This window comes from Petaurus breviceps, unplaced genomic scaffold (assembly GCF_028583685.1).
Source record: "Petaurus breviceps papuanus isolate PSGF00001 unplaced genomic scaffold, PetGlider_PUasm1.0 38, whole genome shotgun sequence".
NCBI lineage: Eukaryota > Metazoa > Chordata > Mammalia > Diprotodontia > Petauridae > Petaurus > Petaurus breviceps.
In genome coordinates, this window is record NW_027186304.1 from 34652855 (window position 1) to 34677184 (window position 24330).

Here is a 24330-nt window from a genome sequence, read left to right on the forward strand (position 1 = left end):
AATTGAATGAATGGAAGGTCCTGACGTTGGGTAGTACTTGGAGATTATTTAATCACACTTAGTAAATGCTGTATTTTGAATGATGTCATGTTTTGACCTTCTCTGTTCTTAATTTGTCACTGAATAAAATGGAGAGCACCTATGCTGGTATTTTGAAACTTAGGAAGTTGCCTTTCCTTGGCATTACATTACACCCACCCACCTGTCCCCCCACCAGTGTCTATCTTCCATCCCTCCTGCTTGAATCCCCTGACTATAGTATGTCCTCTTCTGTCTATGCCCATGTCTATGCCCTCTGCACTTCTCCACATCTATTCTTCCTCTAGAGTTCCATCCAGGCCTTGCTGTGGCTGGCCCTGTAAGTTCTTCCTCCTGCCCTTCCTTCTCTGTCCCTGGCCCCCATATCCATGAATCATGTGCTGGTTACCCCACTCCATGGGTGTGTGGCTCCCCTTCCTGCCTCCTTCTCTTGTCCACTGGCAAATTCACATTCAGTTGCTTTATAAAGGGGTCTGTGGACTGTTCTACAGGATTGCCTGTAGTCAAAGAGGAACTGAATGATATTAGGAAAATCGTTCCTTAAGGTATGCCAAAAATTAAGTGACTATTATTTGATGGCGACTGTTATCTAAATTCTGAACCCTTGTTCAATCTTGACTGCAAAAGTTTGTTGTTTGAAACTATAAATTGTAACTCCAAAATAGCCTATGTTCAGATGATTTTCAAGGATATGAGGAATTTGGATTTTTGTTTAAGCAGAAAAATGCTTAACTAGTCTAAATGAGCAAAAATTGTTTTTATTAGATTTGTAACTAAAATGAAGAGTACAAAGTTTTCTTTCATACTACAAATTAATCGTGGATAGTGCCTTTAATGTATAAAATCCACCATGAGAGCTTTAACAAGGTAAATCAACTTCAAACTATGAATGTGTTGACTCAAAGTATCTTCAATTTTTTTTAAGAATTTAGCAAAAAGATTGTTTAATTTCTCACAAAAAAGGAAAACAAAGAAATAATGGCCATTAACTAACAATTAACCCAAGAAAGATAAAAGGAACATTTTAATTGAGGAAGTCACAGATTTTTTAAAAGAGGGAGGAGAGGAAAGAGGAAGGGAAAATTGTACAAACTCTAAACAACTCTTCTGAGCTTTGGAGAAGGGTGCTGAAGTTGAAAAAGTTTGAATATTTCATATCTATACTAGCAGAAACTTAGAAACTATGCTTAGTAAGGTGTATGCATGAGTGCAAAGGATAGAATTGGATTGGCACTAGTGAAATAATATAGATTGTATTTTGTGCTGACAAAACAAACAAAACAAATATATTTGAGTACAAACCAAACAATAATAATCTTTAATATAACAAGATTCAATTACCCTACAAAAAGGATTTTAGAAACATGATCCTATATGTTGCCTACAGGAAACATACCTAAAGCATAAGGTCAAATACAGATTTAGAATGAGAGGTCATAATAAAATATATAATTCTTCAGCAAATGCCAGAAAATCAGGAATGGATGTCAGTATTTAAGACAAAACTGATTTTAAAGGAGTAATGGGAAAGACAAAGAAGCTATATCATACTTAATGTACCTCAAAAAATGAAACTATCATTTAGTTTCCTAATGTGAGACAATTCTTTTTAAAACAATTTTTATTATGAATTCAACGACCATAAAACCCCCTATAGAACAAGGGGTTACATCTTAACCAAACTCCTTAACCTTTTAAAAAAACAGATGACTTATTACATTAATTTCCAAACATATTCTCTCTCACACTCCTATTCAGTGAGATATCCCTGCAATGAATCTGTCAATCAATTTGTATTAAGAGTTTACTATGTGACTAACACCTCTAATGTGAGGGCTTGCTGAGCACTTTTCAGGGCTGCTTATCCACCTTTGGGGTCCACCTGTCAAACAACTCTTAACTGTGGCTCCCAAATGGTACAGTGCCCATACCCTGTAAAACCTGGTTGAGAGTAACCAAAAGGCCTCAAACCTGTTGGTGAGTTAGGGAATGCAAATTTGGAAGATCTTCCCTGCCCCTAGGTTAAAGTGCACCTGAAGCCTGGGGAGGGAAGCTTGTTTTTCAGTAGATACTTTTTGATTGGCCAGTGGGTCAATAAGGTTGTTACATTCTCTGAGCCAGGAGAAGGCTATATAAGCCCTGATGTGAGGCTTTGTTTTGGGGGCTCACTTTGAGAAGTGTTCTGTGATTTGATCTGTATTCTGGGAAGCCGTTGTCCAGGGCCCCCCCGGCTTTGAAAAACCCAGATGTGGAAACCCAGATGTTGACTGGGTATGGATGTAATGGTTGGACAGTTTGGAAATCTGTCTACTTGATATGTTTCTGTCTTGATAATTCTGCCTGTATACTTTGAAGTTCGGGGTGCTGACCTTTTTCCCCTGAACAAGGTAAACGATATATGTCTGACTGATTAAAGTAAGCTTGTTAACCCATTTTGAGTTGCTTTCCTTTAACAAAGCAGATCCAAGAACCTGTGCTGGCAGCAAACCCTGAGGAAGCTTGGGGTGCTTGCTGCTACAAATATACAGATTATTGAGCATGAAGATCAAAGAAAGGCAAATAAAGAGATCATTAGGAACCTTGGAGAAAGTAGTTTCAGTGTTATGATAAGATTAGATGCCAGATTGTAAGGAGTTAAGGAGAGGAGTGAAAGCAGAGGCACCTATTATAGCCTTTTTTAGGAATTTAGACACAAAGGGCAGAGGAGATATTGGATGGTAAATAAGCAGTGAGAGTTTTTTCAGGATAGGGGACACATAGGCAGAAGTTTGTAGGCAGAAGGAAATGAGCCAGTAGAGGAGAGATTGAAAATACTTCGATTTTCGCTGCATCTTAGTGGATAAATAGTAACCATGAGCCATAACTCCAGCCCTTGGGGGTCGTGGTGACAAGCCTCTCAGAGCAAGCAGAGGCAGGCTGCTCCTTTAAAGAAGGATTCAGCCGGCCTCTAATCTAAGCTTTCCTGGCTTGTTAGCGCCCACCGAGGTTCTGCTTTGTGACCCCTTCCAGAGCCCTAAGGAGGACTCAGGATGCACACTGAGCCGACAGATGGGGCAATTAGTTGGAGACAATGGAATGGGATCCCTTGAAAAAAGGGGTTGGCTTTGGTAAGGAGTAAGGCCATTTCAATATGAGACACAAGTGAAGGAGAGAGATAGTAGCTAAGGAAGAGGAGAGAAGAAGGAGTTCACAGCAGCAAATGTCTTCAATTTCTTTTTTTTTCTGTAAAATATGAAGCAAGGTTCTTGGCTGAGAGTGGGAGAGGGGGAGCCATAGGAGGCTTGAAGAGGGATAAAATGCTTTGGAAGAAAAATAAAAAGAGCAGCTCAGCAAGTTCTTAAAGGGAAAATGAACTGCTGTTTCAAAGATTGGTAGGGAAACAATAGTAGGGACATATTACACGAACAGATTATGACAAACAACTTACAAGACTTCAATAAAATACTGAAAAAATATGGAAAAAAATCCACACCCTCAATTCTCAATCTTTATCTTCATAATTCTGCTATGGCACTTGAACCTCTTTTGTAAATCCTTGCAGTAATTCATTTGCCAGAATGGAAATTAAATGTGCTTTTCCGTCATGATGATACATTAGATTGGTTTACTTAACTTTTTTTTTAAGGGTGAGATGGAAAGGAACCTGCTTACTGGGAAGTAACTGAGACATAAAAATACCACATTAAAGTTGTTGTTTTTTTTTAAATCACTGAAATAGAAACATCCATTTGGTCACCACAGACTTGTAGGACAAAATACTCCCCTATCCTTTTTCCTGTTGACTCAAACTGCTCACCCTTGGTGTCCTGAAGCAACAGGACAGAGAATTAAAAAAAAAAAAAAAGGTCCAATTTACCATCCCATGTGCCAAATAGTACAGCAATAGCTCAAAAGATCTATGATCTCATCCGTGCTGGCCCTCCACCCAAGCACGCTGCAACCACGCTGCGTCTTAGTAACCATGAGCCATAACTCCAGCCCTTGGGGGTCCTGGTGACAAGCCTCTCAGAGCAAGCAGAGGCAGGCTGCTCCTTTAAAGAAGGACCTAAGCTTTCCTGGCTTGTTAGCGCCCACCGAACTTCTGCTTTGAGACCCCTTCCAGAGCCCTAAGGAGGACTCAGGATGCACACTGAGCTCAATGGAGAAAGGGACAAGTGGAGAGTCCGCATGGAGCAGCAGGGTCGCCCCTTCAGGAAGCGGGGAAAGGGTGGCCTGGAGGGGGGGATTCGGCGACCGGCCCGCGTCCGTGCACGCCCAGCCGGCGATCGGGGGCTCTGGAAGGGGATGGGGCGGGCTTCGGGACACAGGAATGATCGAGGTGCCAACGCGAGAGGGAGACGCTTTGCCGGGACTTGGCTAGGCCCTCCGAATCCCGCTCGCTACCAACGGTCAAGCCCCAGGCAACCACCAGGTGTCCCAACGGGAACACAACCCTCGCGCCACGGCCGTTGGCAAAACACCGAATCACCTCGCCCTGAAACCGCGGCTCTGTCACCAAAGCTCCGCCCCCTTGCTCCGACTGCGCATGCGCTCTACACGGCCGCCCAGGGGCCGCTCTAGCCACGGAAAGGAACGAGCAGTAGGCTTCAGACCCAGCGTCATCAGGGGGCGCCACGGCGCATTAGCGGGCACGCGCAAGCTGGAAGATGTCTCCGTCGCCGCCTCTCTTCAGTTTTCCCGAAGCGCGAACCCGGTTTACGGTGAGATCCAGGAAGTGGAAGGGTGGCTGAAGGCCGACCTGACCGGAGCCACTTTCTTCCCTTTCTCTCCTCTATCTTCTCCGTGGTACACTGGCTCTCCCCCGGGGCGGAACCCAGGCGTGCATACGCCGCGGCGTTCTCTTAGGTTCTGGGGGGGAGGGGCAGGCTACCTGGCCCTTCCGCGCGCTTGTCTCTGTCTCCCTAATCGCGACCGCCTTCCCACGCCCCGCGTGTCCCTCGCAGCTCTCGGCGCACTGAGCGTGGGCGCGGGAAAGCTGTGGCGCAGGGAGTGGGTGGGTGGTCTGTCGGCCCCTGAGAAGAGAAGACAGTTAAGGGCGGTGGTGAGGGGGGTCACTTCAAAAATCGTGAATCTGGGAACCCCAGGGGTCCCGTCCCCACCTCGCCTGCTGTAATTGTTAGCTGGGTTCGTTTGCCTTCCCTTCCTTCTCGCTTTTGCTCCTCGGCCTTTCGGCTAAGATCAAGTGTAAATTCCGATTCAAAAACTATTAATCATCTACTGTGTCTTCAGGCTCCGGGGGGTAGATGGAAAATGACCAGAGTCCCTGAGGTTAGGGAGCCTAGGGTAGGAATAGGGCGTGGACACAGGTAGTGACAAATTAAAATGTGAAATGGGCAAAAGGAAAACGATCTTGACACAATGTTGTAGGAAAATTTGTAGGGTAGATTTTGTCTTGGAGAGAAACTGGGTGTGGAGGGGGAGACCGTTTGGAAAAAAATCTCGCAGATGTTCAGTCTAGATTGGTTTCACAAGCTTCTTCGTGACAGTGGTTTTAACGTCAACTATCCCTTAGCCGACTTTATAATCTAACATTTATCAAAGTAGTTTTATACACACACACACACACACAATGGTCCCAGTGATTTCATCCCCGTATGGAACTTCTGGTGTGGAAACTCCCTCCACGAGGAAGATTGGCCAGGTATATTTTACAGGTGAGGAAACTGAGTTGTGGGTTAAGTGACTATTGTCACCTAACTAGTAAATGGTGGATCTAGATCTCAAACCCAAGCCTTATACCTACCAAAACCATGGTGATTTCCTCTGACACCCCACTGCTTTTCATTTAAGGCTTATAGATGACTCATACTAGTTGTACAAGGTTTGATTAAATAATTAACATACTTAATTCCATGGTTAGATATATAAGGTGGTACAGAAATAGGAGCTCTAAAGAAAAAACTGGTCCTTTGTGCTGTCACTATATTTAAAATCAACCCCCTAGTCATTTGTAGTTCTTCTAAGAGTGGCAACTGTTAATCACATACACTGCCTAGACATGGTGTGTATTCTCTTTAGAGGTCTTCAAACAGTCTGAATGACCATTTGTAGGAAGTATTTTGTGCTATCAAGTGGACTAGATGTCCCTTCCAGCTCTCAAACTGTAATTCTGTGACATCATCCTATCTACCCTAACCTTTTCCCTTATTTGATCCTCCTCTTTTTCTCAACATAATTTTTAAGAAGTCCTTTGTATAGTCCTTAGCATGTTGTTTATTTACTTATATATACTATATAACTCATTCTGTACTTTAACCTTATTCTTATGGGACTAGGTCATAATTTTATTTATCATTTACCCATCCTTGCTTCTGGTTTTTAAAAAGCAAATTGGTTGGTAATTTTCCTGTGAATCCACACAGACTTCATTAGACAATTCTTTTTCCTCCTCATTCGAATCATTTCTCTTTTTGTATTTAGCATTTTGTTTTTGAGAAATTCTAGTCCCTTCTGAGCTGACTTTCCCCTTGCAATTTTAGGCCATGGCATTCAGTTTCTGAACACTGAAATTTGGTTTCTCAAAACCTAAGGCTCATATAAAAGTATGATATACTTTCTGAATTTCTATGAATGCAGCTGTTATTTGGGAGACAGAAACCACAAAAGGGCAAGGTAGAAATTCTGAGATGCATGGATGCCTACCCACAAAGTTACCATCATTTCTGTCTCAGTAAAATTCTTGTTGGTTAGTTTCAGGTACAGTACCTTGTTGCTTCTACATTTTGATTGGTGAAGCTATCAGTAAAGAAAGCCAGTAATTTAGTAACTTTTTTTCTTTTGAACAGCAAGAGAAACAGCCAGAAGATGTCCTGATAACTGAAATCTGCCATCTCTACTCTATTATATATCAATGCCAAGCTTTGACCTATTTCCCAAACTCATTTACTTGCTCCTTCTGTTTAGGTGGTCTATTGTATCCTCCAATGGCAATATCACTATTCAGAAGAGATGGAATGATGATAGAGGAAGAAGAACTACCCAATATTTAATTTGCTTTTGTTTTCTTTGACAAGGAGAATGGTGTATGGCTTGGAAAGGACAAAAAAAATGGCTACTGGAGAGTTGAAAAATGAAGAGAAGTAAAGAGATAGCATCTTGGTACCCAATGTTATACACTGTCAGCCATGGTGACCCTTTCATTTGTTTTTGCTTAATTGTTACAGGGAAGAATTCAGTGGAAGGAAAAGAAAGTTAATCATCCAGGAATGACCGTGATGATGTATAAAAATCAATAAAACCCACTTTAAAAAATATCTTGAAAAATGGGTGCTATAGGAATAGAAAAGGGCTAATGCCCTTTCAAAAAAGGGATGAAGGAAGCTGCAAACTATAGATCATTGAATTTATCCTTGACTCCTGGCAACATTCTAGTAATACATCATTAAAAAGGTTAGCAAATGCCAAAAAAAGAGAGTAGTGTTCACAAACAGTGAATGTTAACTTCAGTAAGAACAGGGCATGCCATTCTAGCCTCATTTCCTTTTTAGACAGGTAACTAGCCTGGAAAATTAAGGAAATGTTTAAATGTAATTTATCTAGATTTTAGCAATGTATTTGACAGTGTTTCTCATACTGTCTTGGTGGATAAGATAGAGACTTAATGGGCCAGGTGATAAAGTATTTAGGTGACTTCAGACCTGTTTGAATGATTGAACTGCAGAGGTAGATAGGTGGTCATTAATGGTTCATTGTCATCTTTGGAGAATATCTATAGTGGACTCCCCAAACAGTGTTTTTGTCTCTGTGTATTTGATATTTTTATCAGTGATGTGCATAAAGGCATATATATAGCCTGTTTATTAAGTTTGCAAAGGTCTTAAAGCTAAGAATTAGGTATAGTGGAAAGATTTTAGACAAGTCAAAAGGAACTTAATTTCAGACTCCACCGTAGATCCTTAACCGTGTGTGAGCATGGGCCAGTCATAGGATCATAGATTTAGAGTTGGATGATACCTCAGAGAGCATTAGGTCCACCTCTTTTTTTTTTTTTTTACAGTTTTAGGAAACTGAGACCCAGGGAGATTAAGTGACTTACTTCTCCCAAAGCTACCTTATATTTATTTTGTACATATTATTTACATACAAATATATAAATATCTATATACACACATACTGGGGTTATCACTCCAGTAGAATATAAATGCTTTGGAAACAGGGAATGTTTTATTTTTTGCATTTGTGTTTCCAGCACAATTCCTGACCCCTGCCACCAAAGAAATTCTTTCAACCCTTTATCTTCTTGAGAACAGAACTGTTTTGATTTTGGTCTTTATGTCCCCAGAATATAATACTTTTATAAAACTTAGGAGTTTAATAAATGCTTGTCAAATTGCATCTTTCTAGCTTACTCGTGCTTGGTGGTATTTAAAAGCTGTGTAGGGTCTGCTTAACCTATAAAGTATTCCAAAAAATCTCCAGTTTCCTTTTCCCTCCTGAGTATAAAACAGTTCTATCCTCAACTTCAGTTTCTGCTGAGTTCTACTTTACAATTCTGGGTAGAACTGGTTTTCTTCTCAAAAACCAGAATGAACAGTTTGGAAATTGCTAAGGGGCTGATTAGTACCTGTATTCTTCTGGTACATTTATAACAGCAGTAGTTTTGTCACCCCAACATTTATGAAGTTTCTACTATGAAAATGAGAAGTTGTGTGGCCTAGTGGATATATAGTAAATGATTATTTATTGAATATACAATGTCATATAGGGTGCTGAGAAGGTGGCAGTTTCAGAGTTGATTTCATCTCACAGAATGATCAGTTTCAGGAGATGATATGTAGTCCAAGAAAGCAGATAGGTGGGAAATTAAGATAATTCTCTTAAGGATAGGAGGGAAGACAGAAACAGAATGACTAATAAATTCTTGTTGATTATCCAAAGTCACAAGGTAGTAGTAAGCATGACAGGATTTGAACCCAAGTCCTTTGATCCTGGAGCCCGTGCCCTTTCCACTTAACCTCTCTTAACCTTTGGGACTGGATGGGGATTTAGGAATAGCTAGCTTTTATATGGAGTTTTAAGGTTTTGCAAAGCATTTTGCAACTGTTTTTATTTTCTTCTCATTACAGCCATGAGAAGCAGGTGCATAATAGCATAATAGCAAAATCCCCACTTTACAGATGTGAAAATTGAGGCAAAGAAACATTAAGTAACTTGTCAAGGGTCACACAGCTAGTTAGTATCTGAGGCTGAATTTAAACTCACGTCTTCTTGACTGTCCACTCTGTTCCCTAGCTGCCAGTGTTTGAGAGTCCTACCATGAGTCAGGCCGTTGAATCTCTTAAGGTCCCAAGGAAACTCTCTTAAAGTCTCAGTTACTAAATTGCCAGTTTTTAGCAGACTGGTGCAGTAGAAATCAACCTGGTTGTGAAGTCAAAGGAACTGGATTCAAATCTTATACTATGATATGTCCTACTTGGGCAAGTTTCTTAACCCCTCTGGGCCTCAGTTTTTGCTATAAAAGGAGGGTTTGGGGCTAAATGGTCTCTCTCTTCCATCCCCAAATCTATGGTCCATGAATCTTTAGCTCAAGATTCCAGATGATGAGTTCTTTACAGGTCTGGGTGCCCAAAAATGTACAAAGCTTTATTCTAGGTAGTAAAAATACAAAGAAAAAAATTAAACCTTCTCTGATCTTAAGGAGCTTCCTTCTGGGGAGATACAACATGTTCACAGATAGTTACAAAGTACATAAAGCAATTTGAAGATACAGAAGAAATGTGCTAACAGGTCTTGGGGGAAAGGGACAGGAAAGGTCTCTTGTAAGAAAAAGGTAGGCTGAGCTTTGAAGAAAATTAGAGATTTGAATTGGAAAAAATGGAGATGCGATCCAGGCATGGTTTGTATAGTATCAGTAAGTCCTATCATTAGATTATGATGTGTGCAGCTGTGTTTCTGTTCCTTGAGTTCTAGAACTGGATTAACTTATTTGTCAGTGAAGAATGCATATCCCAGGATAGATTCAACTGTCTCATATTTAAAATATTCATCTAAGAACAAGAATCATTAAGCCTGCAATGTGGATTTCAGGTTGGAGAAGACTTCTAGAGTCCTGTGGCCAAGCATCTTCTAAAGTTGAAGTACCTTTCTGTGGGGGATCAAAGGGGATGGCTTAGGGGAAAGAAGAAAAACAATAGTAAACGTAGGGAATAGGAAGACAAATAGAGAATTCTTCTTTCAACAGTGATTAAAAAGTTTTTGGCATATATCTACAAGGCAATGTAAATTAGAGAATTTTAGTATGTAGGTCATGAAATTAACATTACCCTCCTCTAAAAAGCACTAATGGTAGTTCAGTGTAGAGGTGATAATCCAAGTTGCAGTAGAAGTCCGAGCTCTAGGACTTTGTTGATCCCACAAAACCATAAAAGATGGAAGAGACAGAGCGCTGTTTGACTTTTGGATAGGAGAGAGAGAAAAAGTAAAGCTAATGATTTCTTATCTATTTCTGTGAGTATGGATGGTGATAGTATTTGGAGGTTTGGAGGAATCATTGGAAAATCAACTCAGTTTGATAAATTGTTCTATATGAGACATTGTTCAAAGTCTGAAGGAACTTTCCACAACAAATGAAGTTTCAGAAGTTTTCCAGTAGTGTTTAAGCTGTGTTTATACCTATTTTCAGAAAAGGTATTATGACTGCACTTTAGATACATATGCTTGAGTTAATATGATCTAAAGAATATTTATTTTGAAGGAGGGTATGGATTAAATTCCTATTCCCTCATGCACCAGTCAACCCTTATGTGAAATTTTCCTAAATGGAGCCTTGGTTTCTTTTCTGCCCCAGTTGGAATGGCCCTACTTCCTTCCATGTGGGGTCCTTCAGACCTTCCTGCTCATTTGCCTGTGCCTTATTGTGAGGGGCTCCTCCCAATTCCCAATCCCACATCGGCAGGAGCTATCCTGTCCCAAGCTGGTGACCACCTACCCCCAATACACACTTATTTAGCCATATAATTAAATGATTGCCTGAAAAAAAAAGAATATTTGTTTTGTTCATTGTAAAATTAAGAGATGCATACCTCAACCTTTGATTCTACATGTGTCAGAGCAAATAAAAGTCGAGTTTCAGTGAACTCTGATTTGTTCAAGTGAAAAAAGGTAAAAGATGACTCTTTGAGTTAATTCAGTGATTTAGATTTTGAAATTTGCTAATTGATTTTGTAGTTTACAAAATTTCAGTGGACTCATTCTTATGCATGACCAGTCTAAAACAGTGTTATAGCAGAGAGTGTGTGTGTGTGTGTGTTTACATATGGGGATTAGGATGGATTTTGTATAAATAATTTCTTCTCACAAGGAATCAAAGAATACCTGTATATGTTTTTTTTAACATTAAATTTTATTTCATTTTTATTTCTTTACAGGCAAATTGTATTCAGTACTGTTTAGTGGATTGCAAATTATAATGGAATAGAAATGTGGTGTTAATGATTCTTTTTTTTTTTTTTAAAGTTCCCCCCCCCCTTTTTTTTTTTTGCTTTTTGGAGGGCAATTGGGGTTAAGTGACTTGCCCAAAGTCACACGGCTAGTAAATGTGTCAAGTATCTGAGGTCAAATTTGAACTTAGGTCCTTCTGACTCCAGGGCTGATTCTCTATTCATTGCGCCACCCAGCCGCCCCTGTTAAGATGATTCTAATATCTGTGTCATAATTGGGAAGGTTCTGGATCCAGCCTTCCCTTTGGTCATGAAAGAACAAAGATAGTATAACAATAGAAATTAGGCAAGGATCTTATATGATCAGAATCCTTCTGTGCTTAATGTTAATCATAACCAGAATTGTTTGGGATTGATTTATAATTCCTTGACAAAAACTCGATTGATGTTATCTTAAAGGTGTCCCTCTCTATCCACTTTTACTTTAAATTCTTGACACTATGTGTATGATAGTCTCGATTGGAGAACCTCCAGCTACCTGAGTGTTTATAACAAGGTGTTATCAAATCAAAGGGTTGAAAGGGGCTCACTGATGAAAGATGATGCTTACACAAGATGAGGTCTCAGGGTGCAAAATATATTGAGTAGAGCAGCTTCCTCTCAGGGCTATAAGTATGTCTTCATATATAGTTTGTTGAGGCTTTGCCTGACTTAGCTTCCAATATTGATAGCCCCAAACTGAAATTAATTTTCCCCTATAGAATGCCTCTATATTGGGTATATATATCCAATCCCATTTTTTTGACTAGATGGGGCCTATGGTCTGGGAATTGGCAGGGTCTTTAACATCTTCAGTACCTTCAGCCAGCCTCATAAAGGGGAGGAATGAGCCGTTTCATCAACTCTTAGACTTTTCATCTGGCTTCTGCCTCCCTAGCATAGTGGGGCGTGTGCCCCACTTAGGGAGTGTTATCGGTTGAACAGGCAACCTCTGTTACCGATGGAGAGAGAATGAAGAGTCAGATAAGGAAGAGTTGGAGAGACTAAAAAGTGAAACAGCTAATCTCTTTTCCCTCCCCAAAACGAATAGGGAATTAAAATCTGTTAATGTACCCTTTGAATTCCTTTCCTATTCTTGGTAATGAGGAAGCAGGAGGACCAGATCTCATTAAGAAAATGGAGCATTTAAGATTAAGGAAATGTTTTTATATAGGCATGTAGATAGATCCATTTTTAAAACTAGACACTGCCTGCAGATTATATGTAGTCCCGTCTTGGAAGCCCCCAGGGATAATCACCCTGGAAGAAGATATTGGCCCCAGCAATGATTTAACCACATCTAAGAGACATCGCATTTTAGAGAAATTCTTCCAAACACAATCTGCTGTGGGAGAACACCTGAGATTTTCTGAAATAGAATAAATAACTAGTAGGATATTTGGATAACAGTTCTAGATATATTTGCTTTAAATTTTCCCCATCCCTTTTCCCTGATATATTTAGGAATTTATATATTCCCCATATATGTCGGGAATTTATATATTATATAACATATGTAATATAATACACATTATATATTATATTAGGGAATATATATTCCCTAATATATTAGGGCTTCTATAATTTGGATTGTGGAAATGCCCAATAAAATAATATTTTTCAGTTGGCTACATGACTCGGAGAAGAGTCACATCCAAGATTAAGATGGTTGCCCTCTAAGAACCTCTTGGAGGAAACCAAAACTGTAATGTGGAATGGAACCAAGAGACAGTCTTAGAATTGCCTTGCTACTTTTTGTATTCATTGCTACCTCAGTCTGGTTAAACTATTCTGAGCCAGAAGGCATGACCTTGTCGGATAATCAAAACTCAGCTGGGATGCCACTGGGACTGTTTTGGGTTTGTTCCATCATGTTAAAGAGGATAAGACTAGGATTGCCTTGTTCCTGCAAAGGTAGAAGATCTATAAAAAGCCAGCAGATATGTAATCTTGGCCTGGAAGTTAATGGGACAAAAAGCAAAGGGATAGATTCAGTGAAGGACCTAGCAAAATATCTCCCACAAGACAATAGGGTCTCACAGTCCCAGGTTGATCAGGTCTATTTTCTTAAGTTTGCCTATATATAATATAAAATAATCTGATTCACCATATTTTTCCTATCTTTGGCATCTAGAGGAATTGTGGTACTGGTTATAGTTTTGTTCACCATGAATGTTAAATTAGATGCTGGATCTTCTTCTGGACTTTCTGGGACGTAGGAAGCAGACCTGCCTCAGATAACCCCATGTTAGGGGAAGAGGTGGTGAGCAATAAATGTATCTAAATTATCTGAAGAAAAATAGTGGGTATAGTGGCATGATGGGGTGTTGTGTCTCCTTACTTGTGGTAGGTTCTTTCCGTAATATTCAGGGATAGGTGTACGTAGCCGCAGGAAGAATATCCTCCAACAGAGGGTGGGGTTGGGAGTTGGTACTTTCCTACCAGAGAGATAGCCATATAATTTGTCAACAGTTTCAACCATTAGGCTGGGCTCTTTCCACCCCTTCTCCTAAGAGGAGATAACTATTCAGGTCCACAACTTTGTATGAGAAAAAGACAGGGTAACAGCACCAATTGACTCTGTTCTGTTGAGATGGCCTGCTGTATGTTGTCCTTGGAGGACATGATCCCCTACCTACAGATTGTGGTATAGTTCATCTACCCATTGTCAGAAATTGAGGATCATGAACGAGACTAGATAGCCACAGCAGAACTGGACAACAGCTTTGGTGGAAGAAGAAATTCCTATGTGCATCAAAGACAATGACTCTATTACTACTTCATTTACGTATTCAGATACATACACCTATCCCTGAATATTATGGAAAGAACCTATTACAACACTATTTTGTGTTGCCTTTGTTTTAGATTTTCTTAGCTTATATAATCAGGATGATTTTATGTTTGTGGAGGTGGGTTGCTTTTTAAAAAGCCAATGCCACACACTTGGAAGGAACCTCAGTGAATGCACCATTATCAGTAAAGAAATAGAATGATGGGGGGCGGAGTCAAGATGACAGAGTAGAAGCAGGACCTCCAAGCGGCTCCAGCTTCCACCTTCCCCAATCAATGTAAAAAGGAGACTCTGAACAAACTTTGGAGCTGCATAACACACAAAATGACACAGAGAAGCTAACCTCCCGCTGAGGACAGCCCAGCAGGCTGGCAGGAATCGGCCAGTGCAGCGCTCTGGGAGCTGAGCCCAGGCTCACGGAGCTGGAGGTTTTAGCCCCAGGGCGGGTCTGACCAGCTGCCAGCTAGAGGGACTCCAGATCACCAGCAGCTGTGGCTGTTTCCAGAATTATCAATACATAGATGGGAAGGACAAAGTGAGAGATCAGTGCAGTCTGGACTTTGGGACCCAGGAAGTGGGAGTGCATGGGCTTTTGCCCCTGGGGCGAGAAGCCACTGAGACGCCTGACACAACCAGCCAGCCCGCCAGCCCCATGTGGCGGCTTCAGCTCCTGGCCTGCAGACTGTAGGGGGACCAAGTGACCAGTCTGAGGGGTAATCGCTTTTGCTTTAACCTCCTTGGAGATCTGGATTGCAGTCTAGGGTGGAGGTCCTGGGGTGTGTGTCCAGCTTGCCAGAGTGTGTGGAGGCCTCAGAGAGGGCACCCATCTAATACCTTTGGCAGTTGAGTAAAACCCCAGCATTTGGGACAAAATCTCCCCTGTCTGGTGGCAGAGTCCTACTGTGGCAAAAAGCCCAGGGGTCAAGTGACTGAGGGGCAACATGACCAGTCAAAGGAAACAAAGCAGACAGAAGATTCCAACATTAGACGCCTATTTTGGGGACAAAAAGGAGCAAAGCATGGAACAGGAGGAAGACAGTGAAGTCAGAACTCCTGCACCAAAAGCTTCAAAGAAAAATACGAGCTGGTTACAGGCCATAGAGAACCTTAAGAAGCAGATAAAAGAGGTGGAGGAAAAATTGGGAAGAGAAATGAGAAGAAGAAAATTACGAAATAAGAGTCAGCAGCCTGACTGAGGGAAAAAAAAACACCTTAAAAAAGAGACTAACTCAAATGGCAAAAGAGGCTCAAAAAGGCAATGAGGAAAAGAATGCCTTAAAAAGCCGAATTTGCCAGATGGAAAAAGAATCTCAAAAGCTTCCTGAGGAGAATCATTGCTTCAAAATTAGATTGGAGCAAATGGAAGCTAGTGACTTTATGAGAAATCAAGATGCTGTTAAATAGATCCAAACAAATGAAAGAATAGAAGGCAATGTGAAATATCTCATGGGAAAAACCACTGACCTGGAAAAGAGATCCAGGAGAGATAATTTAAAAATTATTGGACTACCTGAAAGCTATGATCAAAGTAAAAACCTAAAAATCATCCTCCAGGAAGTTCTCAAAGAAAACTAACCTGATGTTTTAAAACCAGAGGGCAAAATAGAGGTTGCAAGAATCTACCAATCACCTTCTGAAAAAGATCCCCAAAAGAAAACTCCTAGGAATATTATAGCCAGGTTCTGGAATTCCCAGATTAAGGAGAGAATATTACAAGCAGCCAGGAAGAAACAATTTGAATATTGTGGAAACACAATCAGGATAACCCAGGATCTGGCAGCTTCTACACTGAGTGATCGAAGGGCTTGGAATATGATATTCCGGAGGTCAAAGGATCTGAGATTAAAACCAAGAATCACCTACCCAGCAAAACTGAATATCATGTTTCAGGGGAAAATATGGTCATTCAGTGGAATAGAGGACTTTCAAGCATTCTTGATGAAAAAATCAGAGTTGAATAGAAAATTTGACATTCAGATACAAGAACCAAGAGAAGCATGAGAAGGTAAACAGGGAAAAGAAATCATAAGGAACTTATCAAAGTTGAACTATTAACCTTCCTATATGGAAAAACAATAATTGTAACTGATGAAACTTTTCTCAGTATGAAAATAGTTGAACGGAATAGAAATATATATATATATATATATGTCTATATATGAGGGTATATGGGCATATAAATACATATGTGAATGTGTTTATATATGTTTACAGGTATACATAGAGGGCACAGGACCAATTTAATAGGAAGGGATGATACTTAAAAGGTGAAAGTAAGAGGTGAGAGAGGAATATAATGAGAGGAGATGGGGAGAGACAGAATGGGGTAGGAAAGGATGACACTTAAAAGGTGAAATTAAGAGGTGAGAGAGGAATATAATGAGAGGAGATGGGGAGAGACAGAATGGGGTAGGAAAGGATGATACTTAAAAGGTGAAATTAAGAGGTGAGAGAGGAATATAATGAGAGGAGATAGGGAGAGACAGAATGGGGTAAACTATCTCATATAGAAGAGGCAAGGGAAAATGGTTACAATGGAGGGGAAAAATAGGAAGGCAAAAGGGAATGGGTCTACCTTATTCTCATTGAATTTGGCTTGGGGAGGGAATGAAATACACACTAAATAGGGTATCTCACCCTGTAGGAGAGTAGGGGGGAAGGGGATGAGAGGAGGGATAATGGAAGGGAGGGCAGGCTGGGGGGGGAGGGAAGTTGGGAGCACCCACTTTTGAAAAGGGATGGGATCAAAGTAGAGAATAGAACAAGTGGGAGGTGGGATAGGAGGGAGGGAAATATAGTCAGTCTTTTACACTATATCTACTATGTTAATGTTTTGCATTAGCTACACATGTACAATCTATACTGAACTGCTTATCTTCCCAGTAAGGGTGGGTGACAAGGGAGGAAGGGAATGAATCTAGAATTCAAAATTTTAAAAACAAATGTTTAAATAAATATATATATATTATTAATACTATTTTACATGTAATTGGAAAATAAGATATACAGTCACTGGGGCATAGAGATCCACCATGCCCTACTGGAAAAGTCGAAAGGGGTATGGGAGAAAATATGGGAGAGAGCAGATTGGAGGAGGGGATATTCTGTGGGACTGCTATTTTGGGGCGGTGGGTAGTGGAAAAACGGGGAGAAAATTTGTAACTCAAAATATGGTGGAAATGAATGATGTAAATCAGAAGTTAATAAAGCATTTGAAAAATGGGGGGAAAAAAGATAGAGAGGTGGTTTGAGGATGTTTCAGGCAGCCTTGAGGGCTGCATGAGTATTGTGAAGAAATAAAGCATGGTGATCTATGCAAGGAAAAAAAATAGAATGAAACTGGCCAGATGGATTCCTTTTCCCTAGAGGGACTAATGGATGCAGTTAGACAGAAACAGCTTGAAAGACTAGTGAATCCATAAGTGCAGATGACACCAAAGGAATTTGAACAACCCTTTGTGTAAAGCCTTGTCTAGCTTCTTCATGATTGGTGTGTTAGAAGTCCCTGGGAAGTGTCAGCTTATTTTAAATTAGAGTATTTGGAAGGGACTCCAAATCTGTCTCTGCACCCCTTCCCCACCCCCAAGTGAAACAGTGCTATCTATTTGCTTTCGGGGGGGGGGGGCGGAGCATTTGGGGTTAAGTGACTTGCCCAAAGTCACACTGCTGGTAAGTGTGTCAAGTGTCTGAGGCCATAGTTGAACTCGGATACTCCTGACTCTGGGGCCAGTGCTCTGTTCACTGTGTGACCTAGCCACCCCTTGTCTGTTTGCTTTTGCCACTCAGACCAACCCTACAGTGTGGATTAAAACTGATTTTCCTGAACTATATCATCACATTTACTTCTTTTTCTCTCTGAGAACAAAACAACTAAGAACCTATATTAACTCCTAAAAATAAGAGCTGCTTTACTTAGTGTGACTTTTCCTTCACAAGAGGTCTTTTAGCAAAAGCTAGGTGACTATTTCTCGAGAATGTTGAAGAAATTCTTATTCAGACATAAGTTGGACTAGGTCACTTCTGAAATCCTTTCCATCTCTGAGATTCTATGATATTTAGGATTTTAGTCAGAATTGGAAATCCAGAAGAGACTTGAATGAAACCAACTGTTATCAGGTTGGGACCTGAAATGTAAATTTTTTTCTGTGATCCCTGACCAGTAATCATCCAGCCTTTTGATTGAAGGCTCCACTGCCTTTCAAAACCAGTAATTCTATTTCTAGATATTCCTAAGTTATGAAGTTCTTCCTAAAAAATATCTGAATCTCAGTAACTTCCACCCATTGGTCTTAGTTTTCTTCATAACAAAACCAAAAAATGCTAATTTGTCTTCTGTGGTCCTTTGGACATTTGAAAACTGAATTTTGAAAAACAAAACTTCTTCTCTTTAAGGCAAATATCCCCTATTTGTTCTGCTGGTTCTTATATGACTCAATTTCAAGTCTCATCCAGACACACTCCTACTTGACATTATCATTAAAATGTTTCATTTAGAACTGGATAATAATTTGCCAAGTATGATCAGAAGAGGACATGGTATAGGATTCACTCCCTAACTGCATCCCAAAATCATATTATATATTTTGGCTACTAGTTTATATTGTTGAATAATCTAAGATTTCCATCCACTAAAAATCTGTTTTCTCATGAACTGCTTCCTAGCTACATCTCTTTCATCTGTACTTGAATAATCAATTATCTGAATTGAAACACACGACCTCACATTTATTCAATTATTGCTTATGGTATTTTGTTCTAGTCTGTTGAAATTTCTTTAGATCCTGTCTCTGTTGCCCATTGTATTAGATAAGCTTCTCAATTCTATGCTGCTTGCAAGTTTGATTTGGATGTTTTCTATATCTTCATACTAGTTAAGTTTTTTTTTAAAAAGCGAAAGACAAACTGTGTGGCTCATCATTAGAAATCTCCCCCCCAGGCTGACATAACTATCATTTTCTGAATTGAGTTCTTCAGCCAATCCTGTTTCCATTTAACTATATTGTTATTTAGTCCATCTCTGTATTTTGTCCACAAGAATACTGGGAGACTTTTTCAAATGCCTTTCTCAAATCCCAATACATTACCATTCCTCTGCATGCAGAGAAGCAGCATGGTATTGTAGTAAGTAATAATAATAGTTAAAAATTAACATTTATATAATGCTTTAGTGATTTTAAAGTATTTTATATGTATTAATTCCTTTAATTCTCTTAACAGCCCTGCGAGCTAGATACTACTGTTATCTCTACTTTATAAATAGTATAACAGGCTTAGAAAGGTTAAGGAAGTTACCCAGGATCACACAGCTAAATGAACATCAGAAGTACATTTTAAACCCATGTTCTTAAGTCCGGGCTTCATTCCACTACACCATGCTTCTAGACTTAGAATCTGGTGAGACCTGCTATAAATCCCACCTCTGGCATTTACTCTTGTGTGAGCATAGGCAAGTTACTTGACATCAATTGGGCCTTGGTTTCCTCATCTATTAAGTAGGGATAATAATACCTTTACTTGTCTTTTTTTTTTTAATAAGGGGAGGTGGGAAGAAGAAAAAGCAATTTTTAAATGAAAAAGAATTAAAAATTTTTAACACATAATACTTTAATATTTGTCTCCCACTGTTGCTTTGAGATGCAAGTGAGATATGGGATATAAAGTACTCTGCCAACCTTAAAGTATTGTCAGCTATTCTTTTATTTTTCTGATCTATCAGGCTATTTTTCTGATCATTCTGTAAAAAAATGAAAATTAAATAAGGTCAATTAGTGTGTTCACAGCCTACTGTTGTAAATGCCCACAAACTGTCCATTAAATAATCATTCTAGAATTTTGCCATAAATCAGCATCAAAGTCACCGGCCCATAAGTTGAAGGATCTTTTTTTCACTTCTTTGAAAAATCAGCGTGTTTGGTTATCGCCAGTCTCAGAAAACTCACCTCATCTCAATGATTACTTATATATCATTGATAGAGATTCAGCAGTCAACATCAGTGGGTATTGTAGGATGTGAAATGTCAGACTCAATTACTTTGAACTCCTTGAGGAAAGTTAGGTACTCTTCCACCCTCTCTTTTCTTGTCTTGGGTTTTCATTACTTTTTAATCATACACTTCACCCTCTGAAAATCACTTTTAAAGGAAAAAAACTATAAAGAGTAATTATCCTTTCTTTTAGCCATTTGTATCATTGTGCCCTCTCTCCAATGTAGCATTCCAAGAAACAAGTTTCTTATTTTCTTCTTCATATTGTTTAAATATAGCACTTTCTAAAACCTTGTCCTTTTCATTCTTAGCATTTATAGCACGCCTCAGGTGGTGCTACATGTGAACTTTCTTCATGTTATTCTTAGAGAACTGTGTTTTTCTTTTGGTATTAGTTTAATTATTCTCATCCTCCCTTTCATCTTTTGTCCTTTTAAAATTCACACTTATCAATATCCCACGGAATTATACCAGCCTCTCATTTGTTCCCGTATGTTCACAAATTATTCCATTATCATTATTTTCTTAAGCCCTCCTTGTTGAACTGATGTACCTTTTGAAAAGGAAAGTCACACATTTATAGAGTACTTTATGTTTTACAAATCATTTTCCTTGCTATAATTTTATGAGGTAGACAGAGACAGCATAGTAAAGAAGAAAGGGGATAATAAGCATTTTTAAGAAAGCTCAACAGGGTGTTTTCCTCCAACACTTATCTATAAGAGTACCTTTTGAAATTATGTATGATGTTTTGTTTTTCAGTCAACCAGCAAAATCCACAAATTTATCACTTATTTTTCTAGAATTCGACCAGAGAGGCCTTGATCAACAAAAATATCACACCATTATTGAGCACCTTCAGTCAGTTAGCTGGCAGGTAAGAGCATCTGTCTCCATCAGCAATGCACACCAAAGTTTTGTGTTTGAGTTCTTAACAAAATATGTTTTGTTTTGTTTTTTGATAGTGAAAATGAGAAAAAATGCACCCTTGATCAAGCTTTCAGAGTTATTCTAGAAGAGGAAATTGTAAGTATACCTTTCTGCTACCAAATTTTAAAATTTTGCTAGCAAACTAAGGAGTTATTTTGTCATTTAAAAGTTACTTCTGTTTTAAGATGAATAATTTAGTTTAAAATTAGAACCATTTTGAAGAATAACCCAATAGGACAAGAAGCCACATTGTCTAATGCAGCATTTCTTAAACTGGGGGTCACGATTCCATGGGGTCGTGAAAAATTTGGCAACAGTGAAAGATTTCTGAACACTCAGTGACTAAAACTTAGTTAAAAATCAAATGTGTAATGAATCTGAGATATTTCTGGCAGTGCCTTCCTGTGTAGCATTGCAGAATTTCCCTGCAACCTTGGTTCTGAACACACAGCATGCACACTTTTTCACTGTACATGCCCTCAGGTCATGCAGTGTACCTGGATGCTACCAAAACACAAGAAAGCATCGTGTGAAAAAAGTTTAAGAAGACTTCATATAGTAGAGGGCTAGACGCTGTACTTGGAATCAAGAAGAAAGACCCAGGTTCCTAGCCTGCCTGGCTGTGTGACCATGAGCAAGTTATTTAACTTCTTTAGGCTTCAGGAACTACTCTTAAGATGCTATATTGTAAATGGGTTGTGTGTGTGTGACCTGCCTCCATGAAATAAATTACCATGTCAGTGAAATTACAGGTCCATGATGATTATTACTTATTGCTATATATTTGGGCCAATTTGTCATAGTAACTGTGTTATAATTGACATAGCCATTTCTGAACTAGTTTGAGTAAGTACCATTAAATGTTTGACAGCTCATAGGCTTTGTAAAAGCTTAAGGCAATAAATTAGACTACCCCATCCAGAGGAAACTTAAGATTTTAAAGTATATCCAAAGACTTATATAGCTCAGGATGTAGTTAAAGGAAGGGCATCTCATTCAATGACACCAGCAGTGGAATAAATTTGTAGTGGCCAAAAAAGTCTAACTGGTACAGAGTGAGTAACCCTTTTTCCATTAGAATTACCAAGTATTCTAAGGTGAGTTCTCACCAGTAAGGTACCTGTCAGAAATAGCAAGAATTATTTGTATAATATTTTTTAAAAAGATTATATTTTCCCCACCATCTGTGTGTTTACATGTAGAGAGAGAGAACACAAATGTTATGTTTTGCCAGAATTAAGTACATTTTATTAAGAAGTAAAAACAGTTCTTTGATATTTTTAATTGTTTTTTTTTTTTTTAGCTAAGAACTTGATACTTAATTACAGCACTGTTGTTTTTGGGTGTGATGGTTTTCCAAATAGGCATTTGTTTTTTTGTGATCATGGACATGTTTTTATTCAACTCATGTGCCAACATAGATTCACAGCAGTCTTCTAAATTGCATAAGTCCCGCTTTAAATTTTGGAACAGTTTTTCTAAGTTTCATGTAACTATGTTATAATCACTGCTGTTATGGTAAAGAGGGAAAAAAAACAGTGGCTACATAATCGCAGAGAAATCAGAATGATATTGCTCAACTATAAATCTATAACAAGTTGTGATATATGATTGTAATGGAATGTTACTTTTCTATAAGAAATGATGAGCAAATGATTTCAGAAAAACCTGAACTGATACAGAGTAAAGTGAAGCAGAACCAGGAGAAACAGCAGTCCTGGATGATGATCAGCTGTGATAGTATGATTTATCTATTCTCTGCAATACAGTGATCCAAGACAGTTCCAAAGGACTCAGGATGAAAAATGCTGTCTACCTCAAGAGAAAGAACCAATGGAGTCTGAATGCAGATCCAAGCATACTATTTTTCACTTTGTGGTTTTTTTTTTCCTTTGGGCCTGTGCCTTCTTTTACAACATGACTAATATGGTTTTTAAAAACCAAAACTACGAATCTATGTTCACTCTGTGAACATAGCACGTCAATTTATTTTAGCTTATTTTCAAAGGAACACTTCAGTTTATTTTAGCTTAGACAAGTGTCTAAAAAAGCCAAGTAGGAGGTCACAAAAGGCTGTAGGTCTTCCTCCCCAGGATAGCCTTTTCTGCACTACAGTAACCATTCATTTATATTGTTCAAGAGAAAGGGGGCTAAGTAGATGGTATTGTGTGAATGTGAAGGCATATCTTGTGTATTACTACTTGCCTTATACTATACAGATTGTTTGAGTCCCAAAGCAAATATAAATATGCTTTCCTTTGCCTTTTTAAGAAAATCCTGAGTATTCAAATTGTATAACTGTTCAGATTAGATTTAATATATTGTCCCCATATCACATATACTATTAGAGTATGGCATTACACAATGAGAAACAAAATAATATTGCTAGACTTTATTAAATCATTAAAAACTTAATAAACTATTCTTCGATGTGTTTTAGGAGTATATACTTCAGTGTTTTTACTTGGAGACAAATGCTTTAAAGTAGAAAAAAATTTTCAGTTAAATGTAAGGACTGTAGCTATGATTTCACTGATAAAGAGAACAAAACTAGCCAGTGGTCACGCAGTATAAGTATGGGTCAGATCTGAAACTTGAACCCAGGTCATCCTGACTTCATCACTAGCATTCTTACTATATATTTAGAAAAATTTTCATTGATTATAGAATTTAAATTGGGAAAGGGATTCAATAGCTATTTAGCCTAAACCATATTTGAAAAGGAATCTTCACTATCACATCCCCAATCAGTAGTTATCCAGGCTTTCTGCTTGAAGACTAACAGTGAGGAGAGAACTCACTATTTCTCAAGGCAGGCCATCTCACTTTTGGATAGCTCTAGGTGTTTGGAAGTTTTTTCTTATATCAAGCCTAAATTTGATTGGTTGTAACTACTGCTCATTGCTTTTGGTTTTGTCCTTTGCGGTCAAGTGGGACATGTCTAATCCCGCTTATGTGACAGCCCTTCAGAAACTTGAAGCCAGTCTTCTCTTCTCCACGCTAAACATTTCAACTTTCTTTAGCTGGTCCTCAGAATGGCATGAACTCCAGACCTTTCTTCATCCCCTTTGCCCTCCTGGACACCTTCCAACTTTTAAGTGTCCTCCCTAATAAACTGGTATCGAGAACTGAATATAATGCATTTTGTTTTAAAACAACAGACACT

At 39.0% G+C, this 24330-nt stretch overlaps 1 protein-coding gene across 4 annotated transcripts in view; it reads left to right on the forward strand.

Annotated features, from left to right (window-relative positions):
* The first annotated feature begins 4579 nt into the window (after positions 1–4579).
* THOC1 (THO complex subunit 1) overlaps positions 4580–24330 on the forward strand; it is a 70593-nt gene continuing 50842 nt past the window's right edge. For all 4 annotated transcript variants that reach the window (XM_069099740.1, XM_069099741.1, XM_069099743.1 and 1 more), the window contains exons 1-3: positions 4580–4739; positions 21038–21111; positions 21200–21260. In XM_069099740.1, coding sequence (XP_068955841.1) covers positions 4686–4739; positions 21038–21111; positions 21200–21260 — 189 coding nt within the window. In that variant the 5' untranslated portion in view covers positions 4580–4685. The remainder of the gene's footprint in view (positions 4740–21037; positions 21112–21199; positions 21261–24330) is intronic.